The sequence below is a fragment of the Mobula hypostoma genome, chromosome 13, assembly GCF_963921235.1.
Source record: "Mobula hypostoma chromosome 13, sMobHyp1.1, whole genome shotgun sequence".
Classification (NCBI taxonomy): domain Eukaryota; kingdom Metazoa; phylum Chordata; class Chondrichthyes; order Myliobatiformes; family Myliobatidae; genus Mobula; species Mobula hypostoma.
Window position 1 is genome coordinate 98,100,642 of NC_086109.1, and position 12,895 is coordinate 98,113,536.

Consider the following 12,895-nt stretch of genomic DNA (forward strand, 5'->3'; position numbering starts at 1 on the left):
AAATTATGGAGGATATAACCGGTTCAAAGGTTAAAGTCCTGAACTAGAACAGAGCAAATTCTAGAGCCATTAGTTGGGATCTTGCAGTGGTTGATTGGGCAAGATTGTTTGTGTCTGCTCCTTTAAAGGGAGACGTTCAAATGTGTGATGTCAAAAGTTCAGCACCCGCACGTTCCTGTTAGTGTGAAGTGCAAGGCTTGGGAAACTTAACTGATAAGAGATATTGATGCTCTGGTTAAGAAAGAGTGATGCTTACTCTGTGCATAAACTATTAGAAACTAGTGACTATACTTAAGAGAGGAGTGTGGATGACTAAGAGTGGATATGAGATGAATTTAGCAGATGAATAAGGCAAATTCCAAGAGATTCTAATGGTATATTAATAGTAAAAGGGTGGACAGAGAGAGAATAGGTCCCCTTAAAGATCAGTATGGCTATCGTTGCACAGAACCAAAGAAAATGAGACAGAGTTTCAACAATTATTTTCCTTCAATTTTAACTGTGGAGGAAATGATGGAGGCCAAGTAAATGGCAGAAATGGACGATATTACCTTGAACCACATACAAATTAGCAGGGAGGAGTTTTTGAAGCCTTGAAGTGCATTAAGGTGGATAAATTCCCGGAGCTGGACCTGGTGCATTTTCAGATCTACAGTACTGTGCAAAAGTCTTAAGACATGTAAAAAATTCTGTAAAAGCAAAGATGCTTTCAAAAATAGTGAAAAGTTTCTAAATATCATTTAGAATATCACCCAGCCCCGGCTGGGTCACCTGGAGGAGCCTGTATGATGTTGAAAGACCCGAAACACCCGATGATTCCAGGAACATCACTGAAGATGTGTCCAGAAGCATCAATAGATGTATTTACACAGTAAATATCAGAAAATTTACCATAAAGAGCAGTACTTAGTAACAAAATAAATCAAGTCAATATTTGGTGTGACCACTCTTTAAAACTGCATCAATTCTCTTTGGTATACTCTAAGAAAATCAGCTGGTAGGTTGTTCCAAGTATCTTGGAGAACTTGACATAGTTCTGCAGACTTTGGCTGGTCTTGCTTGCTTTTGTCTCTCGAAGTAATCACAGACAATTTCCATGACCTCTGTGAAGGCCATACCATCTGAAACCTTACGAAAAATCGAGGCTGACTTTTGCACATAACTGTAGATCTATAGTAGAGAGGGAGCCAGACTGGAAGGGCAGCAAGAGGAATGGTTGTCATAGACTCATTGAGCACTACAGCACAGAAACAGGCCCTTCTGCCCATCTAGACAGCAACAGCTTGGTTTTCTGCCTAGTCCCATCTATCTGCACTCAGTTTGGATAGGTACATTATTAAGTGTGGTTTGGAGGGATAAAGTCCAGGTGCAGGTGGATGAGACTAGGCAGAAAATCAGATAACCATCATGGACAATATAGGCCAAAGGGCCTGCTTCTGTGCTCAAAAGAGTCTGTGACTAATAAGTTCCTGACTTTCCCAGTGATCATAAATCTGGCCCCTCAGAATCTTCAATTTCTCTCCCAGTTTCCAAAGGCCAAGGGTTAGTAGGTTAATTGGTCACACGGGTCTAATTGGGCTAGATCTCTAAAATTAAAAAAAATATATATTACACCTTTGGTCCTTGAGGGGACTTACTTTTCCTGAGTTATCCTATTCTTTTATTATTAATTTTAAGATCTATGTACCCATTAGCTAGTGCAATGACTATTGGGAACTCATGAACCTGCAGTCCAGTATCACAACAACCCATAATTAATTTAATTACCTTAACAGTAGGTAATGGAGGCAGCAGTTAGGGCAGTTGAGTGCTCCATTTGCAGTATGTGGGAAGTCAGGGCAAGCACAATTGCCCCTGACGACTATACCTGTAAAAGGTGCATCCAGCTGCAGCTCCTGACAAACCAAGTTAGGGAACTGGAGCTGGAGCTGGATGAACTTCGGATCATTCGGGAGGCAGAGGCAGAAATAGAGAGAAGCTGGGTGACTGTCAGGAGAGGGAAGGGGAAGAGATAGAATGAGCAGAGCACCCCTGTGGCCGTTCCCACCAATAATAAGTACATCGTTTTGGATACTGTTGATGGGGACGACCTAGCAGGGACAAGTTGCAGTGGTTACATCTCTGGCATCGAAATGGGACCCTCAACTCAGAAGGGAAGGAGGGAAAAGAGGAGAGCAGTAGTGACAGGGGATTCGATAGTTACGGGGACAGATAAGAGGTTCTGTGGAAGGAATCGAGAATCCCGCATGGTCTGTTGTCTCCCTGTTGCCAAGGTCTGCGATATCTCGGATCGAGTTCTCGGTATTCTCAAGAGGGAGGGTGAGCAGCCGAATGTCGTGGTCCATGTAGGGACCAATGACATGGGTAGGAAGAGTGTGGAGGTCCTGAGAGGCGAGTTTAGGGAGTTAGGCGCCAAGTTAAAGGACAGGACCTCCAGGATAGCAATCTCAGGATTGCCACCAGTGCCATGTGCAGGCGGGTTTAGAAATAGTAAGATAGCGCAGATCAACACGTGGCTGAAGGCATGGTGCAGGAAGGAGGGCTTCAGACTTATAGATAATTGAGCAGTTTTCCGGGGAAGGTGGGACATGTTTCAGTGGGACGGTTTAGATCTGAAATGGAGGGGGACAAATATTCTTGCAGGTAGGTTTGCTAGACAGGCTCCAGTGGATTTAAACTAGATACAAGGGGGGAGGGGAACCAGAGTGTAGGAACAGATGTAGGGGAGAATGAAGAAAAAGAAGTTAGTAAAGTTGTTTGCACCGTTAGTGGTAAACAGAGAGTAAGAGGTGGAAAATTTCTTAAATGCATCTATTTTAATGCTAGGAACATTGTAAGAAAGGTGGATGAACTTAGAGCATGGATTGATAACTGGAAGTATGATGTTGTAGTTACTAGTGAAACGTGGTTGCAGGAGGGGTGTGATTGGCAATTAAATATTCCTGGATTTCATTGCTTCAGGTGTGATAGAATCGGAGGGACAAGAGGGGGAGGTGTTGTATTGCTTGTCAGAGAAAATATTACAGCGGTGCTCTGGCAGGATAGATTAGAGGGCTCGTCTAAGAAGGCTATTTGGGTGGAATTGAGGAATGGGAAAGGTGTAGTAACACTTATAGGGGTGTATTATAGACCACCTAATGGGGAGCGAGAATTGGAGGAGCAAATTTGTAAGGAGATAGCAGATATTTGTAGTCAGCACAAGGTTGTCATTGTGGGAGATTTTAATTTTCCACACATAGACTGGGAAGCCCATACTGTAAAAAGGCTGGATGGTTTGGAGTTTGTAAAATGTGTGCAGGATAGTTTTTTGCAGCAATACATAGAGGTACCAACTAGAGAAGGGGCAGTGTTGGATCTCCTGTCAGGGAATGAGATACTTCAGGTGACGAAGGTATGTGTTGGGGAGCACTTCGGGTCCAGTGATCACAATGCCATTAGTTTCAATATAATTATGGAGAAGGATAGGTCAGGACCCAGGGTTGAGATTTTTGTTTGGAGAAAGGCTAACTTTAAGGAGATGCAAAAGGATTTAGGAGGAGTGGATTGGGACAAATTGTTTTATGGGAAGGATGTAATAGAGAAATTGAAGCAATTTAAAGGTGAAATTTTGAGGATACAGAATCTTTATGTTCCTGTTAGGTTGAAAGGAAAGGTTAAAAGTTTGAGAGAGCCATGGTTTTCAAGGGATATTGGAAACTTGGTTCTGAAAAAGAGAGATAGCTACAATAAATATAGGCAGCATGGAGTAAATGAGGTGCTCGAGGTATATAAAGAATGTAAAAAGAATCTTAAGAAGGAAATTAGAAAAGCTAAAAGAAGATACGAGGTTGCTTTGGCACGTAAGGTGAAAATAAATCCAAAGGGTCTCTACAGTTATATTAATAGCAAAAGGATAGTGCAGGATAAAATTGGTTCCTTAGAGAATCAGAGTGGACAGCTATGTGTGGAACCAAAAGAGATGGGGGAGATTTTGAACAATTTCTTTTCTTCGTTATTCTCTAAGGAGAAGGATATTGAATTGTGTAAGGTAAGGAAAACAGGTAGGGAAGTTATGGAAACTATGATGATTAAAGAAGAGGAAGTATTGGTGCTTTTAAGGAATATAAAAGTGGATAAGTCTCTGGGTTCTGACAGGATATTCCCTAGGACCTTGAGGGAAGTTAGTATAGAAATAGCAGGGGCTCTGACAGAAATATTTCAAATGTCATTAGAAAGGGGGATGGTGCCGGAGGATTGGCATATTGCTCATGTTGTTCCATTGTTTAAAAAGGGTTCTAAGAGTAAACCTAGCAATTATCGGCCTGTGAGTTTGATGTCAGTGGTGGTTAAATTAATGGAAAGTATTCTTAGAGATGCTATATATAATTATCTGGATAGACAGGGTCTGATTAGGAACAGTCAACATGGATTTGTGCATGGAAGGTCATGTTTGACAAATCTGATTGAATATTTTGAAGAGGTTACTAGGAAAGTTGACGAGGGTAAAGCAGTGGATGTTGTCTATATGGACTTCAGTAAGGCCTTTGACAAGGTTCCACACAGAGCGTTAGTTAGGAAGGTCAATCGTTAGGTATTAATATTGAAGTAGCAAAATGGATTCAACAGTGGCTGGATGGGAGACGCCAGAGAGTAGTGGTGGATAACTGTTTGTCAGGTTGGAGGCCGGTGACTAGTGGTGTGCCTCAGGGATCTGTACTGGGTCTAATGTTGTTTGTCATATACGTTAATGATTTGGATGATGGGGTAGTAAATTGGATTAGTAAGTATGCAGATGATACTAAGATAGGTGGCGTTGTGGATAATGAGTAGGCTTTCAAAGCTTAAAGAGAGATTTAGGCCGGTTAGAAGGGTGGGCTGAAAGATGGCAAATGGAATTTAATGTTGATAAATGTGAAGTGCTACATTTTGGTAGGACTAATCAAAATAGGACATACATGGTAAGTGGTAGGGCATGGAAGAATGCAGTAGAACAGAGGGATCTAGGAATAATGGTGCATAGTTCCCTGAAGGTGGAATCTCATGTGGATAGGGTGGTGAAGAAAGCTTTTGGTATGCTGGCCTTTATAAATCAGAGCATTGAATATAGGAGTTGGGATGTAATGTTAAAATTGTACAAGGCATTGGTAAGGCCTAATTTGGAGTATTGTGTACAGTTCTGGTCACCGAATTATAAGAAAGATGTCAATAAAATTGAGAGAGTACAGAGGAGATTTACTGGAATGTTACCTGGGTTTCAGCACCTAAGTTACAGAGAAAGGTTGAACAAGTTAGGTCTTTATTCTTTGGAGCATAGAAGGTTGAGGGGGGACTTGATAGAGGTATTTAAAATTATGAGGGGGATAGATAGAGTTGACGTAGACACGCTTTTTCATTGAGAGCAGGGGAGATTCAAACAAGAGGACATGAGTTGAGAGTTAGGAAGCAAAAGTTTAGGGGTAACACGAGGGGGAACTTCTTTACTCAGAGAGTGGTAGCTGTGTGGAATGAGCTTCCAGCAGAAGTGGTTGAGGCAGGTTCGATGTTGTCATTTAAAGTAAAATTGAATAGCTATATGGACAGGAAAGGAATGGAAGGTTATGGGCTGAGTGCAGGTTGGTGGGACTAGGTGAGAGTAAGCATTCGGCACGGACTAGAAGGGCCGAGATGGCCTGTTTCCGTGCTGTAATTGTTATATGGTTATAATGCTGACCTGCAGTCCACTAGGTTTAATCCACACTGTTACATTCTGTGCATAACTACGCTTTGTCCGTGGCTGAAGGGGAAATGGGCTCTTGCTGTCATCTTCACCATAAGGGTTTTCTTCAGCATCTAAAACAAATCAAAATAATGATTTTAATGAAATGATGAATCAAGTACGGAGAAGGCCATTTAGACATTCCTACTTCACACTCACCTAAAATGGGCCCCAGCTGTGTCATCTTCCCAAGCCAAGGAAGAGGCTCTGGACCAGGCTCAAACAAGGACATCATCAGATTGGATTTCTTTTTACTGTCAGCCTGAGAGTATAACATCCCATACCAATCAGGCCTGGGAAAATGAGAAACAAATACATCACTATTAGACAAAGTTAAAGGTAAAGTTATTATGAGTACATATATGTCACGATATACGACCATGAGATTCATTTTCTTGTGGGCATTTACAGGAACTACGAAGAATACAACAGAGCCAATGAAAACAACATACAAAAGGTTGGACAAACAACCAATGTGCAGAAGACAACAAACTGCAAATACAAGAGAAAAAAACACAAACAAATAGTAATAAATAAATGAACTATAAATATTAAGAACGCGAGATGAGGAGTCCTTCCTTGGAAATGAGTCCATAGGTAGAAGAAGCAGTTCATTGTTGGAGTGAGTGAAATTATCCCAAAACTTCAAGAGCTTGATTAACCAAGTACATCCATCAAGTCCAAAGTTCAAATTTACTGTCACCTAATTGTACATCATGCAATCCAATGAAACAATATTCCTCCAGACCATCGTTTACCCACAAAACATACTGTATAATACATAGTATATTTATGAAGTACAATTCATCATATTGCAGTGAGGAGCAGCAGGACTGATGGCCAAGAGGGAATGAATGAACCATTAGAGGTGGAAATTGAGGCAAAAATGGTATGGGGTGGGGAAAGAAAGAGTACAAAGTCTTCCAAATATCATATTATAATGTCTTAATAATGGTTACCTAGAAATGAGTCATTATAGGCAGTCAGTCGCCTTCTCAAAAGTGAATGACGTAGAAAGCCAAAACTGAGATGAATAATTATAACTTAAGAATGCTTGTTCTGGAAAACGTACAAAATAAACAAGCTTTGTAGAAATGACATGATCAGTAAACAGCATGGAGCAGAACTGGAGAGGATAGAAGAAATCCTTCTCCCACACAGAACCAATGCATAAAGCTAAAATTCAGGTTTCTCCACAGGCAATTAACTTTCCTCTGCTTCCCTCACATTCCTGAAAAGGTGAGCATTGGTCTAATATAGTTTATTAAAGAACGCCATGAGGTCCCCATTCACATCCCAACCATTCCATCTGTTGTTGCAAACAAAAAATTATAACATCTTTCCATGATATTGAATAAGATCTGCTCATTAGTCATTTTTATTTAAGCAATGAGTAACTTCACAGGCATACAGTTCCTCACCCAAGCAGCACAATAGCCACCATCCCCTCTACTTTCAGACTGCCATGCAGCAAGACACAAAACGAAGGCATCTTCCCAGCTATTTGAGAAGCAGAATTCTCATCTTCAGTTTCTTCAGGTAATCCACTCCCCAACTCGTCACCTTCTACCAAACAAGGTAAAAACAAATACTCAGTTACCTATTTGCCAGCAGAAACACCAACCCATTAACAAAGCAACACAATTCTTCAAGCAAAAATTGTTCATTTCATTTCCACAGTTGCTAGCTGACCTAATGGATGTCCCAGTATTTTCTGTTCATTCCCCGAACCTGTTAGGCATGTTTTCCACAGAACTCTCTGGTTTCATTCCCAAAACAGTTCAGAACAAATTTATTATCCAAGTACATATATGTCACCATATACAACTCTGACATTCATTTTCTTATAGGCACACCCAATAAATCTATAATAGAATAACTATAATAGAATCAAAGACAGACCACACCAACTGGGCTTTCAAACAGAGTACAAAAAACAACAAACTGAAATACAAAATGAAGAAATAATAATAAATAAATAAGCAATAAATATAAAGAACATGAGATGAAGAGTCCTTGAAAGTGAGTCCATTGGTTGTGGGAACATTTCGGTGATGGGACAAGTGACGTTGAGTGAAGTTATCCCCTTTGGTTTAAAAGCCTTATGATGGAGGGGTATTAACTTTTCCCGAACCTGGTAGTGCAAGTCCTGAGGTGCCTATACCTCCTTCCCAATGTCAGCAGCAAGAACAGAGCATGTCCTGGGTGGTGGGGATCCCTGCTGATGGATGCTGCTCTCCTGCTACAATGCTCCATGTAAATGTTCTCAATGGTGGGGAGAGCTTTACCAACGATGCACTGGGCTGTATCCACTACTTTTTGTAGAATTTTCCAATGAAGGCTATTGGGGTTTCCATATCAGACCGTCAACATCTCCACCACACATCTACAGAAGGTGTCATAGTTTCAGATGTCAAGCCAACTCTTCGTAAACTTCTAAGGAAGTACAAGTAATTGCACTTATGTGCTGGGCTCAGGACAGGTCCTCTGAAATGATAATGCTGAGCAATTTAAAATTACTGACACTCTCCACCTGATCCCCCAAAGAGGACTGGCTCATGGGCCTCTGGTTCTCTCATCCTGAAGTCAATAATCAGCTCCTTGGTCTTGCTGACATTGAGTGAGAGGTTGGTGCCGTGGCACCACTCAGCCAGATTTCCAGTCTCCCTCCTATATGCTGATTTGGTTAGGCAAGCAACAGTGGTGTCATCAGCAAACAATATTGGAGCTGTGCAGTCATAAGAATAAAGTGAATAAAGCACACAGCCTTGTGGTACACCTGTTTTGACGGAGATTGTGGAGGGGATGTTGTTGCCAATCTGAATTGACAGGGGTCTGCAAGTGAGGAAATTGAGGATCCAATTGCACAAGGTAGTATTGAGACCAAGGTTATTGATTCACTTTGTGGACGATGGTATTGAATGCCAAGCTGTGGTCGATACAGAGCATCCTGAATTATGCATCTTTGCTGTCCAGATGTCCCAGGGTTTAGTGAAGAACCAATGAAATGGCATCTATTGTGGAGCTGTTACACTGACAGGCAAATTGGAATGGATTCAGTTGCTTCTCAGGCAGGAATTAATACGTTTCATCACCAACCTCTCAAAACTCTGGACTCTGGCATGGTGCCAGAGGACTAGAAAATTGCAAATGTCACTCCACTCTTTACGAAAGGAGGAAGGCAGCAGAAAGGAAATTACAGACCAGTTAGCCTGACCTCAGTGGTTGGGAAGATGTTGGAGTCAATTGTTAAGGATGAGGTGGAGTACTTGGTGAGACAGGACAAGATAGGAGAAAGTCAGTATGGTTTCCTTCAGGGAAAATCCTGCCTGACGAACCTGTTGGAATTCTTTGAGAAGATTACAAATAGGATAGATAAAGGGGATGCAGTGGATGTTGTATATTTGGACTTCCAGAAGGCCTTTGACCAGGTGCCACCAAGTTAAGAGTCCACAGAATTACAGGAAAGTTACTAACATGGTTAGAGCATTGGCTGATTGGTAGGAGGCTGCCAGTGACTAATGGTATTCCGCAGGGGTTGGTGTTACGACCACTTCTTTTTATGCTGTATATAAATGATTTAGATGATGGAATACATGGCTTTGTTGCCAAGTTTGCAGACGATACAGAGTGATGAAGGGGCAGGTAGGATGCAGAAGGACTTCGACAGAAAGTCTAAGAAAGTGGCAAATGAAATACAATGTTGGAAAATGTATGGTCATGCACTTTGGCAGTAGAAATAAATGTGTGGACTATTTTCTAAACGGGGAGCAAATCCAGGAATCTGAGAAGCAGAGGCAGTTGGGAGTCCTTGTGCAGAACACCCTGAAGGTTAACTTGCAGGTTGAGTCGGTAGTGAGGAAGGCAATGCCATGTTAGCATTCATTTCAAGAGGTCTAGAATACAAGAGCAAGGATGTATTGCTAAGGCTTTTCAGGCACTGGTGAGACCTCACCTTGAATACTGTGAACAGTTTTCGGCCCCTCATCTTAGAAAAGATGTGCTGGCATTAGAGAGGCTCCAGAGGAGGTTCACAAGGATGATTCCAGGAATGAAAGGGTTATCATACGAGGAAGATTTGATGGCTCTGGGTCTGTACTCGCTGGAATTCAGAAGGACGAGGGGGGATCTCATTGAAACCTCTCAAAATTAGACAGAGTAGATGTGGAAAGGATATTTCCCATGGTGGGAGCGTCTAGGACAAGAGGGCACAGCCTCAGGATAAAAGGGCGCCCCTTCAGAACAGAGATACAGAGAAATTTCTTCAGCGAAAGGGTGGTGAATTTGTGGAATTTGTTGCCACATGCAGCTGTGGAGGCCAGGTCGTTGGGTGTATTTAAGACAGAGATTGATAGCTTCTTGAGTGGACATGGCATCAAAGGTTATGGTGAGAAGGCCGGGAATGGAGCTTGAGGATGAGGTTAAAAAAAAGGATCAGCCATGATTGAATGGCGTTGCAGATTCAAAGGGTCAGATGGCCTAATTCTGCTCCTATGTCTTACGGTCTAAAACACTTCATCATTGTGGATGCAAGTGCTACTGGACAATAGTCATTGAGGTAGGTTACACATTCTTCTTGGGCACCAGTATAAGTGAAGTCTGCTTGAAGCAGGTGGGTTGATGCAAGAAATTAAAAATCTTAGTGAACGCTCCAGCCAGATGATCAGCACAGGTCTTTAGTAGTTGGCCAGGAACCCCATCCGGGCCAGATGCTTTGCATGGGTTTACCCTCCTGAAGGTTGCTTGTACGTTGGCCTCAAAGACCAAAATCATAATATCATCAGGGGCTGTGGGAGCTCATGATGGTTCCTTTGTGTTTTGACGGTCAAAGCAAACATAGAAGACATTGAGGTCATCTGGAAGCGAAGCACTGTTATCGCACATCGCTGGATTTTACTTTATAAGAGGTGATAGTATTCAAGCCCTGCCACAATTGTCCAGCATCCTCTGTCAATTCAAGTTTCATCCAGAATTGCCACTTTGCTTGTGAGATGGCTTTCTGGACCTCTTAACTTTCTTGGTCACCAAACTTGAATGCCTCTAATCTTCACAAGATTGCAGTTCTCATGGTTCATTCTGGGCTTCTGGTTGGGTAAGACTGAATGATTTTGTGGGGACGCACTCATCTACAGGTCCATAACAACCATTGTGTATTAATTCAGATCCACAGATAATCCCTTCAACATGGACCAGTCAACTGACTCGAAGGAATCCCGTAGCCGTTCCCCCGCTTCCCATGACCACCTCTTTGTTGTCTTACCTCTGAAGCCTTGCTCTTTAACCTCTGCCCGTACGCAGGCTGAAGGACAGCTGAGTGATCAGATTTCCTGAAATGTGGTCTGGGCATAGAATGGTACACATCCCTCATCTTAGTTTAACTGGTCGAGTGTGTTGGGACGTCTGGTACTACAGGTTACACGCTGATGGTAATTGAACAGGAATTTATTCAAAGGAACCTGGCTGGAGTCATAGAAACTTAGAAAACCTACAGCACAATACAGGCCCTTCAGCCTACAATGCTGTGCCAAACATGTACTTACTTAGAAATTACCTAGGGTTACCCATAGCCCTCTATTTTTCTAAGCTCCATGTACCTATCCAGGAGTCTCTTAAAAGACCCTATCGTATCCACCTCCACCACCGTTGCCAGCAGCCCATTTCACACACTCACCGCTCTCTACATAAAAAAAACTTACCCTTGACATCTCTGTACCTACTTCCAAGCACCTTAAAACTGTGCCTTCTTGTGTTAGCCTTTTCAGCCCTGGGAAAAAGCCTCTGACTATCCACACGATAAATGCCACTCATCATCTTGTACACCTCTATCAGGTCACCTCTCATCCTCCGCCGTTCCAAGGATAAAAGGCAGAGTTCACTCAACCTATTCTCATAAGGCATGCTCCCCAATCCAGTCAACATCCTTGTAAATCTCCTCTGCATCCTTTCTTTAGTTTCCACATCCTCCTGTAGTGAAGTGACCAGAACTGGGCACAGTACTCCAAATGGGGTCTGACCAGGGTCCTATATAGCTGCAACATTACCTCTCAGCTCTTAAACTCTATCCCACGATTGATGAAGGCCAATGCACCGTATGCCTTCTAAACCACACAGTCAACCTGCGCAGCAGCTCTGAGTGTCCTATGGACTCGGACCCCAAGATCCCTCTGATCCTCCACACTGCCAAGAGTCTTACTACTAATACTATATTTTGCCATCATATTTGACCTACCAAAATGAACCACCTTATACTTATCTGGGTTGAACTCCATCTGCCATTCCTCAGCCCAGTTCTGCATCCTATCAATGTCCTGCTGTAACCTCTGACAGCTCTCCACACTATCCACAGCACCCCCAACCTTTGTATCATCAGCAAATTTGCAAATTTACTAACCCGTCCCTCCACTTCCTCATCCAAGTCATTTATAAAAATCACGAAGAGTAGGGGTCCCAGAACAGATCACTGAGGCACACCACTGGTCACCGACTTCCATGCAGAATATGACCCGTCTACAACTACTCTTTGCCTTCTGTGAGCAACACAATTCTGGATCCACAAAACAAGATCCCCTTGGATCCCATGCCTCCTTAATTTCTCAATAAGCCTTGCATGGGGTACCTTATCAAATGCCTTGCTGAAATCCATATACACTACATCTACTACTCTACCTTCATCAATGTGTTTAGTCACATCCTCAAAAAATTCAATCAGGCTCGTAAGGCACAAGCTGCCTTTGACAAAGCCGCGCTGACTATTCCTGATCATATTATGCTTCTCCAAGTGTTCATAGATCCTGCCTCTCAGGATCTTTTCCATCAACTTACTAACCACTGAAGTAAGACTCACTGGTCTATGCTTTCCTGGGCTATCTCTACTCCCTTTCTTGAATAAGGGAATAACATCTGCAACCCTTCAATCCTCCAGAACCTCTTCTGTCCCCATTGATGATGCAAAGACCATCGCCAGAGGCTCAGCAATCTCCTCCCTCACCTCCCACAGTAGCCTGGGGTACATCTCATCTGGTCCCAGAAACTTATCCAACTTGATGCTTTCCAAAAGCTTCAGCACATCCTCTTTCTTAACGTCTATATACTCAAGCTTTTCAATCCGCTGTAAGTCATCCCTACAATTGCCAAGATCCTTTTCTGTAGTGAAAAATCCCC

The 12,895-nt window shown here is 42.5% G+C and overlaps 1 protein-coding gene across 2 annotated transcripts in view; it reads right to left on the reverse strand.

The window, feature by feature from the left end:
* The window catches only part of ints14 (integrator complex subunit 14), a 50,625-nt gene that overhangs the window by 13,769 nt on the left and 23,961 nt on the right, over nt 1–12,895 (reverse strand). For both annotated transcript variants that reach the window (XM_063066337.1, XM_063066338.1), the window contains 3 exons: nt 7,156–7,300; nt 5,894–6,027; nt 5,690–5,808 (listed from right to left, as the gene is read on the reverse strand). In XM_063066337.1, the coding sequence (XP_062922407.1) occupies nt 5,690–5,808; nt 5,894–6,027; nt 7,156–7,300 (398 nt within the window). The remainder of the gene's footprint in view (nt 1–5,689; nt 5,809–5,893; nt 6,028–7,155; nt 7,301–12,895) is intronic.